At 47.2% G+C, this 21,441-nt stretch overlaps 1 protein-coding gene across 1 annotated transcript in view; it reads right to left on the bottom strand.

Moving 5' to 3' along the window:
• The window catches only part of MBD5 (methyl-CpG binding domain protein 5), a 197,567-nt gene that overhangs the window by 35,634 nt on the left and 140,492 nt on the right, over positions 1 to 21,441 (bottom strand). Inside the window, exon 4 of the mRNA XM_039913133.1 lies at positions 476 to 1,156. Within this exon, the coding sequence (XP_039769067.1) occupies positions 476 to 588 (113 nt within the window). The 5' untranslated portion in view covers positions 589 to 1,156. The remainder of the gene's footprint in view (positions 1 to 475; positions 1,157 to 21,441) is intronic.

Here is a 21,441-nt window from a genome sequence, read left to right as displayed (position 1 = left end):
GTCCTCTCCCCCTCTAGGCTGTAAGCTCGTTGTGGGAAGGGAATGTGTCTGTTTATTGTTCTTGTGTACTCTCCCAAGCGCTTAGTACAGTGCTTTGCACACAGTAAGTGCTCAATACGTACGACTGAATGAATGAACGAACGGCAGGCTGAGGTGACGTCGACGCTCAGAGGTCTCGGAGCCCCACGGCGGGCCTGATTTCTCTCGAGGCCGAGGCCTCTGGAGAAGAGGGGAAGCCCGGCCCCGGTGGCGGGTGAAATGCTCGCTGAGGAGAAAAAAGACCCCGCCGCCCTCTGGGAGCCGAGCACTCTGCTCGGTCCCGCCGACACGCAGAGCCCGGGGTGCCCCACGTGGCGGGAGAATGCCCGCTGAGGGGAGAAAAATCCTCCATCCTAGATGGATTAAGGTCTCCCTCTGGGAGCCAGTTGGCTGGGGCGGACTTCCGGCCGAAGCCCGGGAGGAGCCCGGCTCTCACCTGATGTAAAGGACGCCATTCTGGTCCACCCGACGCTGCCAGCCCACTGGCACTTGGACGGCCGGTGGACTTCGGTCCTTGTCCCCGCCGTCACACTCCTTTCCGCCATTCATTTTCTGCGTCTGTGTGGGGCGGTCCGGAGAGATCAACAGGAAGGCGGCGTCCGCGGACTACGGGGCATCGTGGCCGCGGCCGACACGGCCCGTTCGGAAACCCGGAGGCTCCTGGCTCAGTTCGGGACCGAGTCCGTGAAGTCTGCCATGGTGAACGAGTCAGTTTCCCATGATGACCCTCCTCGGGGCAGCCGGTATTTAACTCCTCGTGGGTCCGGAAGGACGGACTACATGGGAAAGAACGAGCGCTCCCAGTTTAGGAAAATCATAGTTCGCCGACGCTACCGGCGCTCGTCGGAAAAGGGGGCGGGGGCGGGAGGAGGGGGCGGGGAGGTCGATTCCTAGGTGAACAGCATGACTTGACGCTCGGAGACTCTTCAACATAGGCCGTGAATCGGGATAACTAGTCTCATTTTTACAGCTCGGGGGTGGAGTTCATCAGACTGGGATGTCCTCGCTTTAGAAACCACATCCTTTCAATTGTCCCTTGACCTTCCGATCGGAATCCAAGGTGTGGCAGGTTGGCTGTTCTGATTCGCTCATGTCTTCTCAACTCCAGTCGTGCCACCTGAAACACACACAGGGGTATAAGCCGTGCCGGAAAGCAAAAACCCAAACGACGAAGCCACACGATGACGAAGCGGAAGGAACCGGGAAACCCATTTCGCAGGCCGCCTTGGGGCCTTTGCGAATCACGTCGTCAACCCTAACAGTCTGTGAAAACCTCAGAAAAAAAAGGGAGAGCCATAAATGAGTATTTTTCCACCCTACATTTCAGTCATCTTAAATACGTGCAAGCGGGCTACCCCGGATCCCCGAAATTCTCCCAAGTGCTTAGTGCAACGCTCTGCACGCAGGAAGTGCTCAATAAATGCCATCGATTGACCGATGGACAATCTCAAAGAGCTCACTCAGAATGGACTTTTTTTAAAAATTGTGATGGTATTTGTTAAGCGCTTACTACTTGCTTGGCACTGTACTAAGCGCTGGGGTAGATCCAAGGTAACCAGGTCGGACACAGTCCATGTCTCACGTGGGACTCACGGTCTTACTCCCCATTTTAGAGAGGAGGCAACTGAGGCACAGAGAAGTGAAGTCCCTTGCCCAAGGTCAAACAGCAGACAAGAGGCAGAGCTAGGATGAGAACCCAGGTCCTTCCTCCTCCCGGGCCCGGGCTCTAGCCACTAGGCCACGTTGCTTCTCTACGACCTTGAGTTCTACAACCTTGTACTTTCCCAACTCGTCGTCTTCTGGAGGAACTAAAGAGGACTGCTGTGGTCGAAAGGCAGGCAGGCTTGAAGGAGGAGGAGGAAGGGGGACAAAGAATCCCGATAATCTGCAATGATTCCTAGAAAGTCAAGGCTGTACACTGAACATAAGTCACCCCTAACATACAGGAAACACATCTTTTTTTTTTTTAAATAATGGTATTTATTAAGCGCTTGCAAGGTGCCAGGTACTGTACTAAGCCCTGTATCACTCATCATTCATTCAACTGTATTTATTGAGGGTTTATTGTGTGCAGAGCACTGTACTAAGCACTTGGAAAGTACAATTCAGCAACAAATAGAGACAATCCCTGCCCACAACGGGCTCACAGTCTAGAAGCGGGGAGGCAGGCATCGAAACAAGTAAACAGGCATCAATAGCATCAATAGAAATAAACAGAATATATATATATATATATATATATATATATATATATATATACATCATTAATATAAACAAACAGAATTATAACTATGTTTATAAAGATACAAGTGCTACGGGGGGTGGGGGTGGCAGGGTAGAGCACAGGGAGCGAGTCGGAGCAGAGGAAAAGGGGGCTTAGTTTGGGAAGGCCTCCTGGAGGAGGTGAGCCTTCGAAATCGAACAGACTGAATGCATTTCCTATGTGCTCACTGTGAAGTCGATAGACCAAATTCTGTTTATTTAATGATTTATAAAAACCCGCTAATTTGTATACATGCAGTAGTCATTAGTCTAAATGAAGACAACTGTAAAATAATTATAACCGATATGACAATTGGACCCTGATTAAGGTAACTGAAAGAATGTGGCTACGATTAGCTCTGCTGACAATCTTGTAAAGCTAACTAAGAAGCAACCAGCTATTCTATGCCGTGCTAAATAGGCGTTTTAAAACTACAGATACTCTCATTCAGTAGTATTTATTGAGCGCTTACTATGTGCAGAGCACTGTACTAAGCGCTTGGAATGTACAATTGGGCAACAGATAGAGACAATCCCTGCCCAAAATATACGACAGCACTTTTAAAATAAAAGAGTAAAAACTCAAGCTATTTGGCTTCAATATGCAGATCAAGAATCATAGCTACCATCACCACCATCTCATCAGGGCACCTGCTGAACTAACTGATTAGACAAAGTAGAAGAAAGGTTTAATATTCAGAGGAAGCTCGAAGAGTAGATCCTAGGAAAACATCCATCATGTTCAGGTAACTCACCTTGCCAATCTACCTTGGAAGAAAATGAACTTTGATTCATGAAGAAGAAACTGAATGAATTATAGAAGTCCAGGATTTGATGAAGAAAATTAAAGTGTTGCAGTAATGTCATTTTTTTAATGGTATTTGTTAAGCGTTTACTATGTGCCAAGCACTATACTAAGCATTGGGGTAGACACAAGCATATCGGATGGGACACAGTCCCTGTCCCACATGGGGCTCACGGTCTTAATCCCCATTTTACAGACGAGGGAACTGAAGCACGCAGAAGTGAAGTGACTTGCCCAAGGTCACGCAGCAGACAAGCGGCGGAGCTGGAATCGGAACCCACGTCCTTCTGACTCCCAGGCCTGGGCTCTTTCCACTAGGTCACGCTGCTTTAGGCTTGCAATTGGAAAAAATACGCTTTCCCTACCCTCCTCCTCATCAATCGTGTTGTGCATTTACTGTGCGGCAGAGCACTGTACTAAACGCTTGGGAAAGCACGACACATTTCCTGCCCACAAGGAGCTTATGCTCGTCTGTAGAAAGTAGCAGCTTCAACTCCCAATCTGGATTGCCTTAAACTACTTAAAGCTTAAAAAGCACACCTTTATTTGGGAGTGCTCTTCCCTCAAAATCTGAAAAGAAGCGGCCCCAAATTCCATATTGACTTTCAGAGGCTGACAGGGACAGTTTTAACGCCCAACCACGAAACGTTCTCACCGAATCCCCACAGTTCTGAGGGGAAAATGATTTAGGAGCGACTGCTAGTCTCTATCAACATCACCTTGTCTTTGGTTCTCCGTTACCAGTCTGGGCTTCGGGGAGGTTCCTCGGAGAGAGTTTTCCAGAAGGGAACGCAGACTGTAAGCCCGTCAAAGGGCAGGGACTGTCTCTATCTGTTACCGATTTGTCCATTCCAAGCGCTTAGTACAGTGTTCTGGACATGAGAAGCAGCGTGGCTCAGTGGAAAGAGCGCGGGCTTTGGAATCAGAGGTCACGGGTTCGAATCCCGGCTCTGCCACTTGTCAGCTGCGTGACTGTGGGCGAGTCACTTCACTTCTCTGTGCCTCAGTGACCTCATCTGGAAAATGGGGATTAAGACTGTGAGCCCCACGTGGGACAACCTGATTCTCTTGTGTCTACCCCAGCGCTTAGAACAGTGCTCTGCACATAGTAAGCGCTTAACAGATACCAACATTGTTGTTGTTATTGTAAGCGCTCAATAAATACTATTGAATGAAATAAATACTACTGAATAAAGAAGAGTACGGGGGAAAATGCCTTTGAGGAGCAGATGCTCCTCTCTCCTCCTTCCAGACTGTGAGCTCGCTGTGGGCAAGGAATATGGCTGTTTATTGTTCTCTTGTAGTCTCCCGAGTGCTTAGAACAGGGCTCGCACACAGGAAGCGTTCAAAAGAGACGACTGAATGAACGAATGAAAAATGATTCATAACGGATTTCTTTATATTAATGTCTGGCTCCCCCTCTAGACTGTAAGCTCGTCGTAGGCAAGAAACCAGTCCGCCAACCCTGTTGGATTGCACAAGTGCATGGCGTAGTGGATAGAGCCCGGGCCTGGGAGTCAGAAGGTCGTGGGTTCTAAACCCGGCTCCGCCGCATGTGTGCTGTGTGACCTTGGGCAAGCCACTTCACTGTGCCTCCATTACCTCATCTGTAAAATGGGGATTGAAACTGTGAGCCCCACACGGGACAGGGACCGCACCCGACTCGATTTGCTCTTATCTACCCCAGCGCATAGTACAGAGCCTGGCACGTAGTAAGCGCTTCACAAATACCATCGTTATCATTACGGTGCTCTGCCCAATACTACCGACGGTGATGAGTGAAGAAGACGGGATAGCGCCGAAGAGTCGGGGAATGCCGGGAGCTTGGAAACACCCACCAGATGGCATCGCTTACCCCTGCTCGTGGGCATGTTCCCAAGCGAAACCCTGACAGGGTTAAATCCCATCTTCTACCCAGGGAACCTTGGGCGGCCACGCAATCAATCCTCCTGCCTTCAGGCTAGTCTCCTCGCAGGCTCTGCCAGACAGATGAGTATCTTATTTCAGAACGGGAGTCATCTACAGAGTAATCTGCCCGGTGCCCATTTATAACGGTTTTCAGTGCTCCTTTCGGCTGGGAACCGGACGTCGGCTCCTGCCCGCGCCACCTTCCTGGGCCGCGGCCACGTTTCCTCGGGCCTTTGGACTCCGAGATATTGTCAAGTGAGATGTCCTACTTGACTCTTTTCTCCAGGTGAATAGGCGAAGCATGACTGAAGTGTAAAATAATACAAGTGATCCTGAAATCACTTCAGAAGGCATCCCACCCGAGGCTTTGGCCGACGACAACCAGAGACTAGTCTTGTAGGTGAATATGGGGGACCGTGGCCGGAAGGAGTAAGATGGAGGATGAAGGCCTTGGGCCATCCCCTATGAAGCTCCTTTTCCAAGCGTCAGGCTTTACAGGAAACTGACATAGAAAACAGAATTAAATGCCGCGCAGGACGAAAATGATGTAGCGTTAAAAGAATAGGCAAGCCAGAGCTGAAGTGATTTTGCCCAAGGGGGTCAAAACCATCTGCCTTAACGACAATAATAACAAAAATGATAATAATAACAAGTGAGGTATTTGTTACACTCTTACTATGTGCCAGACACTGTTCTAAGCGCTGGGGTAGATATGGGATAATCGGGTTGGACGCAGTCCCTGTCCCACACAGGGCTCTCAAATCTTAATCCCCATTTTACCGGAGGCCCAGGAGAAGTGAAGTGACTTGCCTAAGATCACCCAGCCGGCAAGCGGCAAGGCCAGGATTAGAATCCAGGTCGTTCTGACTCCCAGGGCCGAGTTCTATCCACTAGGCCATGCTGCTTCTGCAGCTGCTGCTTCCCCAGGTTTTACCTTTTAAGGGAGGAGGGCGGGGGAGAAGACTATGGCCCGGGAAGGTTAAGGGCTAAAGCCAGGATAGGACTCTCATCCACCCGCTATTGCCTGGTACGGCTAGAGAGGGATAAGGGAATCGAAATACCGGTCTTCTTGGAGCCTCCACTGAGCACAGTGCCCTGGGCGACGGCTTGACCCGCTCTGGAGGCCTCCTCCCCGGCCAGGTAGCTCCGGCTTCCCGTAGCCCTGATCCCTCTTCTTGGAAAGGATCAAGCGTCAATCTCTCATTTCAAAATCTTCCTGTCTTACCCACCCCGTAGGGCTTGTAGAGAACGATGCAGGTCTGGAGGCCCAATCCTCCGCTACTGTCTTGTCTGCTTTGTCTGCCTGTCTCCCCCGATAAGACTGTAAGCCCGTCAAAGGGCAGGGATTATCTCTCTCTGTTGCCGATCTGTACATTCCCAGCACTTGCACATAGTAAGCGCTCAATAAATACTATTGAATGAATGAATGAATATTGAGAGCTTTCAGCTCCACCTTCTCTTCGGCACAGAAACAGGAAGGGAAGTGCCAGGATTTTTCCCGGGACTGGAGAGAGACCGGTCGTGTTCTGAGGGGATGGAAGACGTCAGGGAGTCAAGCTGCAGTCGATCTCCCAAGACCGGTAAACGTTGGAGAGTTCCCCATCGATCAAGCTCCTCCTTATGGACCCTTCGACAAACAAAACTCTGTGTGTATGTGTGCGTGTGTTCATTCATTCAATAGTATTTATCGAGCGCTTTCTGTGTGCAGAGCACTGTACTAAGCACTTGAATAACGATGGTATTCATTAAGCGCTTACTATGTGCCACAGTTCTAAGCACCGGGGGAGATACAAACTGATCAGCTTGTCCCACTTGGGGCTCACAATCTTAATCCCCATTTTCCAGATGGGGGAACTGAGGCACAGAGAAGTGAAGCGACTTGTCCAAAGTCACACAGCTGACAAATGGCGGAGCCGGGATTAGAACGCAAGACCTCTGACTCCCGAGCCCGGGCTTTTTCCACTGAGCCACGCTGCTTATGTGTGTCTTGGCTCTCTGGCTCCTCATTATAGTCGGCTCCTTGGGGTAGGGAATGTGTTACTTCTTTGTTTTGAACATTCATCGAATTGTACATTCCAAGCACTTAGTAGAGTGCTCTGCACATAGTAAGCGCTCAATAAATACGATTGAATGAATGAATAAATGAACATCCCAAGCATTCAGTACAGTGCAATTCCCCCAGGGGGATCTCTAGTTCTTTTTTTTTTTTTTAATGGTGTTTGTCAAGTGCTTACTGTGTGCCCGGTACTGTACTAAGCACTGTGGTAAATGCAAGCTAATCAGGTTGGACACAGTCCATGCTCCCCGTGGGCCTCATAGCCTTGACCCCCATTTTACAGATGAGGTAACTGAAGCACAGAAAAGTGAAGTGATTTGCCCAGGGCCCCACAGCAGACGAGAGATGCAATGTGACCTAGTGGAAAGAGCATGCCTTGGGAGTCAGAAGGAACTGGGTTCTAATTCTGGCTCTTGCCACTTGTCTGTTGTGTTAAGAAATATTTAAATACTAGAAAAAAAAGTTGCTATTATTGCTTCAACTGCAAATGTGGCTAAGGTTCATCAGTCCAGCTCTTAGATTAAGACTGTTAGCTCCTTTTCATTCATTCATTCATTAGTATTTATTGAGCTCTTACTATGTGCAGAGCACTGTACTAAGCACGTGGAATGGACAAATCGGTAACAGATAGAGACAGTCCCTGCCCTCTGATGGGCTTACAGTCTAATCGGGGGAGACAGGCGGACAAGAACAATTAGCAATAAATAGAATGATAGAATAGATAGAATGCTCTTCTAGACCGTAAGCTCGCTGCGGGCAGGGAACGTGTCTATCGACTCTGTTGTACTCTGCTCCCCAGGCGCTTAGTACAAATGCCCTGACCACAGTAAGTGCTCAATAAATACCAGTGATTGATTGAGGTGAGTCCTTTGGCTTAACTTTCCCCGAAAGTTGTAATTCTTTCTCTCGTAAGCCAGTGACCCATTTTTAGATTCCCAGACTGACTTGCTCCTTTGAACTAAACTTGGAAGCTGACATTTAAGCAGGGCGGGGGAGAGGGAGGGAGGGAGGGGTGAAACTATGATAGCGTTCCTGAGTTGGAAGGAGGAGGAACATTAGGCCTCCGCTTTCAACCTTTGCGGGTTTCCTAGTTTCCTCTGAGCAGTCGCCAAGGTTCAAGCCTTCATGCCACCTGGCTGAAACGTGGCTCCCCGATTATCTTGTATCTAGCCCAGTGCTTAGTACAGTGCCTGGCACCTAGTAAGCACTTAACAAATACCACAATTTTTTTTTCAATACCCACCCCCCCAGGATAGGACTTCAATCCATCAATGGTATTTATCGAGCACTTATTACGCGCAGAGCACTATACTAAGCACTCGGGAGAGTACAACGGAATTAGCAGAAACGTTTCCTACCCACAACGAGCTTACAGTCTCTCTTACAGCTTCTGGGAATAGTTTTGGAACAGGACCAAGGTCAGAAAGTAAGAGATGCTCCAAACTGTAAGATCACTGTGGCCAGGGAAGGTGTCTTTTATATTGTTATATTGTAATAATAATAATAATGTTGGTATTTTGTTAAGCGCTTACTATGTGCAGAGCACTTTTCTAAGCGCTGGGGTAGATACAGGGTCATCAGGTTGTCCCACGTGAGGCTCACAGGAAATCACCATTTTACAGATGAGGTAACTGAGGCACAGAGAAGTGAAGTGACTTGCCCACAGTCACACAGCTGCCAAGTGGCAGAGCCTGGATTCGAACCCATGACCTCTGACTCCCAAGCCTGGGCTCTTTCCACTGAGCCACGCTGCTTCTCCGCAATAGATAGGACTGATGGATTGATTGTACTACTATCCCACGATTTAGCACATAGTAAGTGTTTAATACATGCTACAATTATCAGCGCTCAATAAATACGATCGAATGAATGAATGAATCAGTAAGAGGGAATGCTGAGGTTCCCTCTGACCTACACTGAAATAGAGAATCCTGCGGAAGGATTTATTATTCCTCGCGACTCCAAAAGTGCCACCCTGGCTGAAGGAATGAGGCGTAGTAGACTCCGACTCTGAACGGGTTGGGTCGTTTTGAAGCCCCTTCATGGAGGCCACCTCATTGTTCTGCCGAGCGCAAAGATGGCAAACAAGAAAGCGGGACAGGCGGATGCTCAAAAATAACCCTTCTGTTAAAAACGCAGCAATATCAGTCAACTGACCGCAACACAAAGCTACAAATTTTCCCACCAAACGCCCCAGGGGCAGACGAATGGAATAAAAGGTAGGTAGAAACAACTCCCGGGGCATTTCGAATGGAATCGAACCAATAGGAGCCGTTCGTATTTCTAAAGATTCAATGCACTCGAAGAGTCCACTGTAATGATATTTTGAGAGATTCTGGCAAAGGGTTGTGACTTCTACCCAAATTATAAGCAAGGATAATTCTACAGACATTGTCAGGCTTACAGGCATTCAATTCTTAACTCTGCACAATGCTGGGGTTATGTCAAGAAACACGCAACTAACAGACACCTATGTGCCGACAAAAACTTTTGAAAAATGAAACTCGATCGTAGCGAGTGCTCGTTGTGTGCAGAGCACTGTACTAGGCGGCTCGGAGAGTACGATATAACAGTTAGAAGACACGTTTCCTGCTCAAGGGGAGCTTACGGTCTAAAGGGGAAGACAGACGTGAATATAAATTGATTACGGATATGTCCCTAAGTGCCGTGGGGCTGAGGGTGGGGTGGCCCTAATCCAAGTGCCAGGGCGACCCAGAAGAGAGTGGGAGGAAATGAGGGGCTCAGTCAGGGAAGTCCTCTTGGAGGAGATGTGATTTTGAATGGGGCGGGAAGCAGCGGGAGCCAGAAGCAAGAAGAATATATGAAAAAAAGGGAAGAAAACCACCCCCCAAACCCAAAACATGCCCCAGCAACCTCACAGGATAACCCACCCCCCTTCCACACTTCCAGCTATGTCCAGAAACGCCGATTCGCTGCTTTCTCAACACCAACTCTGACTTCTTTCTGTGGAAAATCCTGGCAGTGTCACTCTACTTCTTAGAAGATTTAAAACCAAAGAGCGAGGGGAAAGCCCCATGTTACCAAGTCTCCGTTAATCTTACAAAACACACTTTGAGGGATTATCATGAATAATTAAAACAAAATTCTATTTAGCAAGAGTACACCCTGTGAGTCCGTATCCTTGACGCTCATATTTTGCACCGTCGTTAGTTCACTAAAAACAGTAGCTGGACGTGGGTCAGTATCACTTGCTCAAATAATAATTCCCCTGTCCCGAGACCTTTTTTATGCTGCCCTGAAATTTGACGATCATTGGTACGAACTCAAAGTCTGATGTTTTTCCTGAAAAAAATATAAACGCACCCCCTTTAATGAGAGACGCTTTATGGGCCAAATTTCACCTAAATCGGCAACCGAAATCAAAGTCGATACTAGAAACGATACCCCGTATCTGCTGGAGGTCAAAGTCCCGGGGCGCTTTTTATTTTTATTTCCTTTATGGCAGCCCTGAAAAGTTGGAGGAAGGTAAACCCAATCGGTCTCAGGGTTTGAAAATGGACACCAAAACTAGTTGCGAACAAACTTCCTTATCCTCGCTTGGAATTTAGGAATTGCTCTGCCAGGTCTGCGGGGCCGAGGAAATCCATTTCCTCCCGACTCACCCAGTCAGGCGATAGTACGTACCGAGCGCCCAACTGTGTGTAGAGCACTGAGAGAGTACAACAGACATAACAGACAAGGCCTCTGGCTTTTAGTCTGTGCAGAGCGCTGTGCTAAGCGTTCGGGAGAGTACGACAGAAGACAATTTGCCAATCTAAGTCGGGGGGAAGACGGGGCGGAGGTCTCGCCTGAACGACCCGAATGGTTACTTTTGTTTCGAATCGATTCACTTCCTATATTTAACAGGCAAAACTAGGCGATGTTAAAAGAATTAGATATTACCCTCCTCATGGGGAGGGGACACTTCTTTTATTCATTCGATCGTATTTATTGAGTGCTTACTATGTGCAAAGCACTGCACTAATCACTTCTTTTCTATCTAGTTTCCTCTAGACTGCAAGCTCGTTCTGGATGGGGAACGTGCCTATCAACTGTGCTACACCGTGCTCTCCCAAGTGCTTAGTACAGTCCTCTTCACACGGTGAGTGCTCAATAAATAGCACGGAAGATGGAGATGATCCCTGAAAGTCTGGATTTTCGCTGGTCCGTCCCCTGGATGGTCCCGGGGGAGGAGAAGAAGGGGAGGGTTGAGCGAAGGGGGGGCGTCCGACATTCTTGAGTGCGGACGGTGATGTCTTTTGTTTTATGCAAGATTTAACTACATGCAAAGCACCTCCCTTCCCACCCCGCTAAATTAGTCTCTTTATGGGCAGGGAAAGTGGACAGATCTTTGTGTTGTGCTTTCCCAAGCGCATTACACCCTGTGGGTGCTCAATAAAACTACAGCTAAAACTACCACGTGACCGGATCCCCACTGTCAGCGCTTAGTACAGCGCTCACAATTGATAGTCACCTCTCAGGACCACAACCCTCATGTACATATCCATGATTGAATTATTTTAATGTCTGTCTTCCTCTCTAGACTATGGGCTCACAGATATGAGCAGCAGCTTGGCCTACCGGTAAGAGCACGGGCTTGGGAGTCAGAGGTCATGGGTTCTAATCCCGGCTTTGCCACTTGTCTGCTGTGTGACTTTGGGCAAGTCACTTAACTTCTCTGTGCCTCAGTTACCTCATCTGTAAAATGGGGATTGAGACTGTGAGCCCCATGTGGGACAATCTGATTACCTTGTATTTATCCCAGTGCTTAGAATAGTGCTTGGCACATAGTAGGCCTTAAGAAATACCATAATTATTATCATCATCAGTGTTATTATTATTATAGTATAGTACAGTGCCTTGTACTCTCCCAAGCTTTGCCAAAAACAGCAAATACAGGGGAAGAGAAGGAGAGCCCAGGTTTCTTTCCGTGCCTGACCAGAAATGTCTACGGGCAGCCCCGGGAAGTTGTAATAATAATCATAATCATAATGATAATTCTGGTATTTGTTAAGCACTTACTTCGTGCCAGGCACTGTACTAAGTGCTGGGGTGGACACAAGCAAACCGGGTTGGACACAGTCCCTGTCCCACGCAGGACTCACAGTCTCAATCCCCATTTTCCAGATGAGGGAACTGATGATTGTGATATGGTATTTTTTAAGCACTGACTATGTGCCAGGCACTGTACTAAGCGCTGGGGTGGATAAGAGCAAATCAAGTTGGACACAGTCCCTGTCCCACATGGGGTTAACACTCTCAATCCCCAATTTCCAGAAGAGGTAACTGAGGCCCAGAGAAGTGAAGCGACTCGCCTGAGGTCACACAGCTGACAAGTGGCGGAGCCGGGATTCGAACCCCTTGACTCCCAAGCCCTGGCTCTTTCCACTAAGCCACGCTGCTTTTCCGGGACAGCAATTATCTGTCTGATATGAGGAGGGAATGGACCCGTCTTCGTTAGAGTTCTCTATCTACACATAGGTCCACTGCCTGTCATCTAACCCCCGTGCCACGTGGCAGCCCCAGCCGTCACGCTTCGTGCCTTGGTCTGGTTGTGGGCAGGGAATGCGTCCACCGACTGTGTTCTACTGGACTAACCAAGCGCTCAGTACAGTGTCCTGCACAGAGAAAGCGCTCAATAGATTCACGGATTGACCGGCCGAAGGGCAGGCAGCCACTGTTGAACGGGATTCGTTCCAGGCAGGCCGGGTCCCTGGGCTACCCTCACGTCTTACCCTCAAAAGACTCGCGCTTCCAGTCTGGACCGTTTCTGTGTCCGGGGGCTCGGCACCTCCGGATCGAGGGCCCTTGGCCCTGCTGTCCTCAACGGCTCCCTCGGCTTCCTTCCTTTTGGTAAAATGAGCGCATTTTCGAAGGGCCGTTTAGGAAGAAAATGTTGCTCTTGCGCCCGACAGCTATACGGTTTCTCCCCGCCCGCTTCGATTCCTCCGGGGTGCTTTTCCTGCTCAGACCGGACAGCAAAGACCCCTAAAGAGGTGAAACCCGTTCCCTGTGTCCACAGCAGTTAAGTGATGGTGGAAGAGGGGGTTTATAGGCTTGGGGCGTGGTCCCCTCCTCTCCCATTCGGGGAATCTGTAACTAGAAAAAGAAGTCGCGTGGTTGCATTTTGGCAGGAAGAAATGTGACTCCAGAGTAGCTAGGGAAGGCCCGGCTGGCGAGCCGTCTTCGGCCTGTTGGAGTGACACCTAAGCTTCATCTTCCAACCGCGTGGGTTATAGGGAAGCGATGCCGCCTAGCGGTTTGGAATCGGGAGTCGGGAGGTCCTGAGTTCTAATCCCCGCTCTGCCACCTGTCTGCTGGGTGACCTTGCACGAGTCACTTCACTTCTCTGCACTTCAGCTACCTCATCTGGAAAATGGGGATGACGACTGTGGTCTCCATTACTACAGTGCCCTGCAAGCAGTAAGCGCTCCGTAAATACGATTGAATGAATGTGGGAGAGGGACTGTGACCTGATTGCCTTGTATCCACCCCAGTGCTTAGTACAGTGCCTGGCACATAGTAAGTGTTTAATAAATGTAATAATAATAATCATTCATTTAATCGTATTTTTTGAGCCCTTACTGGGTGCAGAGCACTCTACTAAGCGCTTGAAAAGTACAACACAGCAATAAAGAGAGACGATCCCTGCCCACAATGGGCTTACAGTCCAACCTGATGGTCTCGTACCTAGCCAGCGCTTAGTTCAGTGCCTGGCACACAGTATGCGCTTAAAAGATGCCTTAGAATGGAGGGAGGGAATGGAGGGAAGAAGGATGAACAAAATCCACAGCAAGCAGAAATGCCCTCCCCCGCCCTCTGAGCAAAAGCGAGTTCAAAATGCTCCTTCGGTTGAAACGGGCAGCATGAGTGGGAAACCTGGAAAACGGAATGCCGAGAGAGAGGAGAAGAAGGAGAAGGAGAAGAAGAAGGAGAAGAAGAAGAAGAAGAAAAAATCTAACCCTCCCCGCTTTACAGAGGACTTGGCTGGTGGTTCCAAACCTGAGTGAGAGTGAACCGCGTCTACGTTATGATTCGCAGGCGGGGTTAGGAATTCTCATAATGTCGTTGAGCAGGTTTAGGGGGGTCCCACCTTCTCCACCCCATCCTGGCCCAGAAAGAAAGCCCTCGGGAGGCTTTCCAGCCAATCATTTGCAACAAGCGAGGTTCCCCCCCCAGCTCTGGTTTAATTGGGGGGGGGGGGTCTCTTTCGGAGCACGTGACCGCACACCTTGGCCGTTTAATGAGTGAAAGCAAAACTGGGAGACCAAATAAACATTAACTTCCCCCCTTTCTGGAATAATGCTCTGTCAATATTTGCTTTCATCTGACACCTCTTTCAAGACATCCATTTGCTCTCAGGCTATTAAGCGGTGACAAGCTACAGAAAAATGGAAGAAATATTCCTTATTGTACAAACAAATGGAAGTCTCCATTAGCCCCGGCTTACCGGCTTTCTGAAACCAGGCAGAGGGAAATATTGTCGGTGGACGCCATCTGCTGAAACGACACCCTCGCCTTCCTTCGGCTCCCCCTAGGCGCCCCCCCAACCCACCCCCCCCAAAGTTCATTAATTGTGTAATAAGGGATGTCAACAGCGAAGCATTCGGGAGTTAAAAATCACCCTTATGCAGAAAGAATGCCGAGATCTAGACAGTGTGAATTATACTGAATCATCTTGATTTGTACTAAAACCCCCCTCGCTTTCAATGCAGGGAGACATTAAGTCATTGAGTTATTCGGTCTGAGCGATGCAAGAAAATGTCAAAAATCTAGCGGGATGGCAAATTAAACCTGTAAATTATGCTTTTGTGCTAAAATACCAAGTCATGTGACATCTATTTTTAGAGCCATGGAATGTTGTGATTTTCCCCCAGAAGTGCTGTTTTTAACAATGTTTACTGAAACATCCAGCAAATAATCAGCGTTTCTCCAAGCCCTTTATGAAAGAAAGAAAAAAAAACACCTTAAAATATAACGTAAGTTTGGCTAGGATAAAATGACTATTCCGTCTCCATCCGGTCTCCTCCAAACACATTTCTGTTTCTCTCTCTTCCATGAAATGCTTTCTCAAGAGAACGCAAGGAGCTCCTGTCACCTGCCTCAAATGTGTATATTCCAGATCCCTGCAGATTGGACGGTGACGGTGACTGCTAGAATAGGAGCCGGTTTCTTTTTTCTCCCAGAATCTAATTCACTCTATTACAACGATATTCTCCACGATTGCCAGAGAGATTAACAAGAGTCCAAAACGCAGTCGGTTGACAACAGAAACTGGACCTACCAGCTTTGGTCGGGTGACTTCCTTGTAGCAAATAAGCACCACGGGCAGCTTTCTACCACCGTAGCTTTTTTTTCTTTAAACTCTAAGAAAATGATTCCCCATATTACCTTTTTAGATTGTGAGCTCCATGAGGGGTAGGGACTGTGTTTAATGCTCACCTGAGTATTTTTCCCAGCATGTAGCACACGTAAGCACTTAATAAATACTATTCCTTCTACCAAATTATTACCTTGAAAATCCAGGCACTGTGTATGTTTGGGTAATGGGGCATCCCCTCAACCTTCCCTTCCTTTTTTTTTTTTAAATGGCATTTGTTAAGCTCTTACTATGTGCCACGCGTTGTACAAAGCGATGGGTAGATCGAAACTAATCAAGTTGGACACAGTCCATGTCCCCCATGGGGCTCCTAGCATTAATCCCCATTTTACAGATGAAGTAACTGAGGCACAGAGAGGTGAAGTGACTTGCCCAAATTCACACAACAGGCAAGAGGCGGAGTCAGGATTAGAACCCAAGTCCTTTAGAGGCCCGGGCCCGTGTTCTATTCTCTGCTCCTCTGTCTTGGTTACCGAATAATGACTCAAAGCCTTTTTCAAATCACATCTCCTCAGGGAGGCCTTCCTGGATTCATTTCCAATCTACCCACTTTATTTTCCCCAACTTTCCTACCACCTAAGCACTGAAGCAATGGAGGTGTCACTCTTTATTGCTGTGTTGTACTTTCCCAAGCGCTTAGTACAGTGCTCTGCACATGGTAAGCGGTTGATAAATACGATGCTTCCTCCTACCTGACTCCCCAGGTGGATTGTAAGCTCCTCAAGGGCAGGGGGCATGTCTTCCAATTAATTCTACTGTATCCTCCCAAGTGCCTAGAACTGCATTTTGTATTATTATTATTATTATATTTGTTAAGCACTTATGATGTGCCAGGCACTGTGCTAAGCACTGGGGTGGACACAATCCCTGTCCCACGTGGGGCTCACAGTCTCAATCCCTATTTTACAGATGAGGGAATTGAGGCCCAGAGAAGTGAAGGGACTTGCTAAGGTCACACAGCGGACAAGTGGCGGAGCTGGGATTAGAACCCAGGTCCTTCTCCCTCCGAGTATCATCCCTGCCCCTTTTGAACCCATGATAGAGTTGAATCATGGATGGAGTTGGCTATTTTTTAACGCTTCAGAGATATAGGAGAGAAGCGGCGCGGCGCAGTGGAAGGAGCACGGGCTGGGGAGTCAGAGGTCATGGGTTCAAATCCCAGATCTGCCGCTTGTCGACTGTGTGACTTTGGGCAAGTCACTTCACTTCTGTGTACCTCAGTTACTTCATCTGTAAAATGGGGATTAATGCTATGAGCCCCAGGTGGGACCACCTGATCACCTTGTATCCTCCCCAGTGCTTAGAACAGTGCTTTGCACATAGTAAGCGCTTAACAAATGCCATCATTATTATATAATGCTTGAAATGGTCACATCCTCTCCAATATCTCAAAACCTTTGCATCGCCATAGTGCTTTCCCACCTACTGAGGGATGTACTCTGTCACTGGAGCACTTCCTCCTCATATTTTGCAAGTCATTTTACGTCAGTCCTCCTTGTTGGACTGGATTATGTCTTCTAACCGTTGGACTCTCCCAAGTCCATATTGCAGGGGTCTGCACAAAGTAGGCGCTCAATAAATACTATCCACAGATCCTTTGGCGGGAGGGGGATGCCGAGGGGGCGGAATTAAACATGAATGGAAAGTTTAATTCGGATTCCCCTAACATTGCTGGGCAGCTGCTTCTGCCACGCTGCGAAGACGGTCTCGTTTGGATCGGAAAACTGCGTTACTGATTCTCTTTAAAATTTAGAAAAACTCAATCGTGCCCGATGCTTGAAAATTTATAACTTATTAAGCGATAAAATAAATGGTGGCTTTACGTTTTAATCTGCCCAAAATAAGGAAACTAAATGCAACTCTCCCATTTCAAATAGGCACGTTCCTGAACTCCTGAAACAGGTTCTCGATTTTAGAGGTTAATGTGAAGAAGAGCAATATAATTCAGGTCAACCTAGAAATTCATCGGGAGACGCGACGCCGTTAAACCAATTTTACTATTTTATTTTTGCTCCAAGGAGTAAAGGGACTAACGTATGAAATCATTTCTTAGATTATTCGGTATCATTTATAAGAAACGGAAATATGTACAATTTAATGAGCACGGCAGAAAAGAGTGAAAGAAAAAAAGCTGAATCATTATTACTTATCTACAGTTCTCGCGGCCCACACTGCGTTAAAAAGAGGAAATGCGGGAGGGTTACTTGAAAAGGGTTTCCATTCTCAGCCCTTACTCTGTTCTGGATAATAGCTAATTTTCTACGAGAAGGTCCATCTTTGCCACTATTTTCAAAGTAACGGGAGACGGAGTAGTAGTTTCATTATGTGTAATCAGTAGAGTACTAAGACATACAGAGCTACTTTCCCTCATCCACAAAACTCCTGAACTTCACGGTTCATATCGAGGTAGGATTGGTCAAGTAAACACATTTGTCTTTATTTCTCATTGCTTCTCATCGGGAAGCAGCGTGGCCTAGTGGCTTGAGCCCGGGCCTGGGAGTCAGAAGGTCGTGGGTTCCGATCCCGGCTCCTCCACTTGGCTCCTGTGTGACCTTGGGGAGGTCACCTCACTTCTCTGGGCTGCAGTTTCCTCATCCCTGAAATGGGGATTAAGATTGTGAGCTCCATGTGGGACTGGCACTGTGTTCGACCTGATTACCTTCTATCTATCCCAGTGCTTACGGCAGTGCTTGGGACATTGTAAGCACTTAACAAGTACCATTATTATTGTGACTTTGGGCCAGTCACTTAACTCCTCTGGCTCAGTTCCCTCATCTGTAAAATGGGGATTGAGACTGTGAGCCCCAGGTGGGACGACCAGATGATCTTGTATCTACCTCAGCGCTTAGAGCAGTGCTTGGCACACAGTAAGTTCTTAACAAATACCATTATTATTATTATCGTTATTGTTGCTATGTGTTTGGTAGGGAGGGTGGAGGAAGCAAGATATAAAGCGAAGCCAGTTTGACCTAGGAAAATCGATGCTGTCTTTATGCCACCATTTCCCTTCCCGGGGGAAAGTGGAGTTCTCTGTCCTGGATTCGCTTTGCCCTGCCTTTTCTCAGGAATCACTCCTAGAAGGTAAATCAATCAATCAATCAATCACTTTCTGGAGTGCTTCTGGTGTGCAGAGCACTGAGCCGAGCGCTTGGGAGAGTACATACAACAGGGTGGGTGGACACTTGCCCTACAGTACCATTGTACCAATACCACCGACCGATCGATTCCCTGCCCCCGACGAGTTTATAGCCTAGAGTTTAACGAGGGGAACCCTGATGCTTAAATCCCTTTTGGGGCGGGCGGGGGACAGTCCCTGAAACGGTGAAGTAACACGCACCTGACCCGTGCCATGTGGAAGCTTAAACTCTAAAATCCCCCAAGTCGACAAGCCGGCCCTCGTAGGCTCAAAGAGAACCTTACCGAAAGCCGAGGACAAACAGAAAGGAGGATCTGGGCTCGGGGATAAATATTTCTTCTGTAAACAGGACCGGGGAGAGCATACCAGTCTAGGAGCTTGCCGGATCCAGCTCGGGTGGCGGAAGGGCTAGTGAAAGACTAGTGAGAAAGTCATTTACGGTCCCTCCAGACCATACGTTTCTTAGGGGCAGGGAACGTGTCCGCTAATTCTGCTGTACCGTACGCTCCCGAGCGTTTAGTACAGTGTCCAATCCCGCTTCGGCCATTTGTCTGCTGTGGGACCCTGGGCAAGTCACTTAACTTCTCTGTGTCTCAGTTATCTCATTTGTCAAATGGGGATTTAACGTGTGAGTCCCTTACAGGACAACCTGATTACCCTGTATCTACCCCAGTTCTTAGAACAGTGCTTGGAATAATAATAATAATAATGATAATGTGGTATCTGTTAACGGCTTATTATGTGCCGAGCACTGTTCTAAGCACTGGAGTAGATATAAGAATATCAGGTTGTCCCACGTGAGGCTCATTTTAATCCCCATTTTACAGATGAGGTAACTGAAGCACAGAGAAGTGAAGTGACTTGCCCTAGGTCACACCGCAGACAAGTGGCGGAACCGGAATTAGAACCCACGACCTCTGATTCCCAAGCCCGTGCACTTTCCACTAAGCCACGCTGCTTCCCACCATCATTATTAATTATTACTATTATAGTAAGCGCTCAATAAATGCCATAGGTTGATTGATGACCTAAGTCAATGAGTAATTAGGGTAATAACTACAGTACTTGTTAAGCACCTACGATGTGTCAAACACCATCCTGAGCGCTGGGGTAGATACAAGACCATCAGGTCAGACACCGTCCCATTTCACCGACACCCGCAGAAATGCTCGCAGGTAGGTCAATAGCTGACGTAGGTGAATCACAGCCCTGGATGTAGCGTGGAGAGAAACGCTCTTCTCTACCACTCCTGAACCTATCTGGGGGAGATCAGAAACAAAGGAGAAGAAGAAAAAATAATCCACCAAAAACTGCCACGTGACCTCGGGGATGAGATTCAAGACAACGCCAACGTTCGGCCTTCATAAACAGATCGCAATATGAGATTCCATGTCCTCTCCCCCCTGAAAGCTATAAAGGGACTCAAAAGATAATTTCTCCCTAAAAGGTTAGAAAATACTCTGAGGAAGCTGGAGAGAAATCTGAAAAATCTTGGGGCTCTGGAATTAGCTTGGTATTTATAGCCTGCCTTCCTAAAGTGTTCTTTTTCTCCATCTGCTGGCTGTTGGTATGGTGTAACCTTATATTTTGATTATGAAAACACAGCGAGAAGAAGATCTTTTTTCCCTTTAATATTTTACAATAAAATCCTGGCTTCGTCTCCTGGAGCTAGACAGCTTTTCTGCCTTCAAAAAAATAATCTAAACGATAAAAAAAAAATAATCTAGGTCAATATGGTGCTGAATCTTTTCTGATGTAAATAAGAGCTCCGGGATCTGATTTAATTTTGTAAAAGAATGTTACTCGTGAGGACACGTGACCAATTTCTCATAGAAAGAACCCAGGCACCGAAAGGGTGACACTCTCTACCGTTAACGATATTTTAAAATATTCCGTGCATTTTTTAAAAGTGAAATCAGCTCGCTTTTTGACGGGGTTGGAAAAAAAATCAATTGACAGAAATGAAACCCCTAATTTGTTCAATTGCTCCCATCTCTACTTCATCTCGAAGAAAATACTAAAAATATTAATATTAAGAAAATATTAAATAATTTCCTTCTCTACCTCCTCTAGAACTATCTCGATAGGGATTTGCTTCCCAGCCAGAATCCAGAGGCATCAAGATGAATTTAGAATTACGGCCTTCCATTCTCATTTCAAATATATACTGGATTTTAGAAAACCAAACAAACCCAGTCTACTGTGGTTCTAGTTATCTCCGGGGCCTCACGGTTTCTGAAAATCTGTGGATACACATTCAGTTTTGTTTCAGACGCTACAGCTCCACTAGAGTGCTATAAGGCTAGGGGGCATTCCTCAGTTTACCCGTTCAACTGTGGCTAATCTGTGGAATCAGAAATCTTCAAATGCCATAACATTGTTTTCTACATTTAACATTGTTTTCTACATTTCCCCTGTCCTCGATCAAATCACTGGCTTTCTTTACCCTGAAGTTTAGGGTAAAAAAACTAACACTGGCAGAAATATCCAACACAGCCAGGAATGTTAGACTCATAAAAGCACGCAGGGTTTTTTGTTGTTTTAAATGAACGAAAGTTACAACATATGTAAAGACACACTCCCTCTCTGCCAGTTTTTATATAAACCCCCCCACCCTCGCGTGTGTTCAAAATATTCAAAATTGCGGATAGTACAGTAATTATCCTACACTTTCTCAAAAGTACAATACCAGGAATCTATGCCACTTAATAAATGTGTCAAATACTGAACGATTTTGTGGAGGAGAGAAGCTTCCTTTCTTATGTTTTTACCTTTCCCTCCAGTTTCATACAGATTTCTTCTGAAGTGCACGACTCTTTCTTTATAGAAAGATGACACTGACTTACTGCAAAATA

This window comes from Ornithorhynchus anatinus, chromosome 9 (assembly GCF_004115215.2).
Source record: "Ornithorhynchus anatinus isolate Pmale09 chromosome 9, mOrnAna1.pri.v4, whole genome shotgun sequence".
Taxonomy (NCBI): domain Eukaryota; kingdom Metazoa; phylum Chordata; class Mammalia; order Monotremata; family Ornithorhynchidae; genus Ornithorhynchus; species Ornithorhynchus anatinus.
The sequence above is the reverse complement of the archived record's forward strand: the minus strand, read 5'-3'. Positions and strand labels throughout refer to the sequence as shown.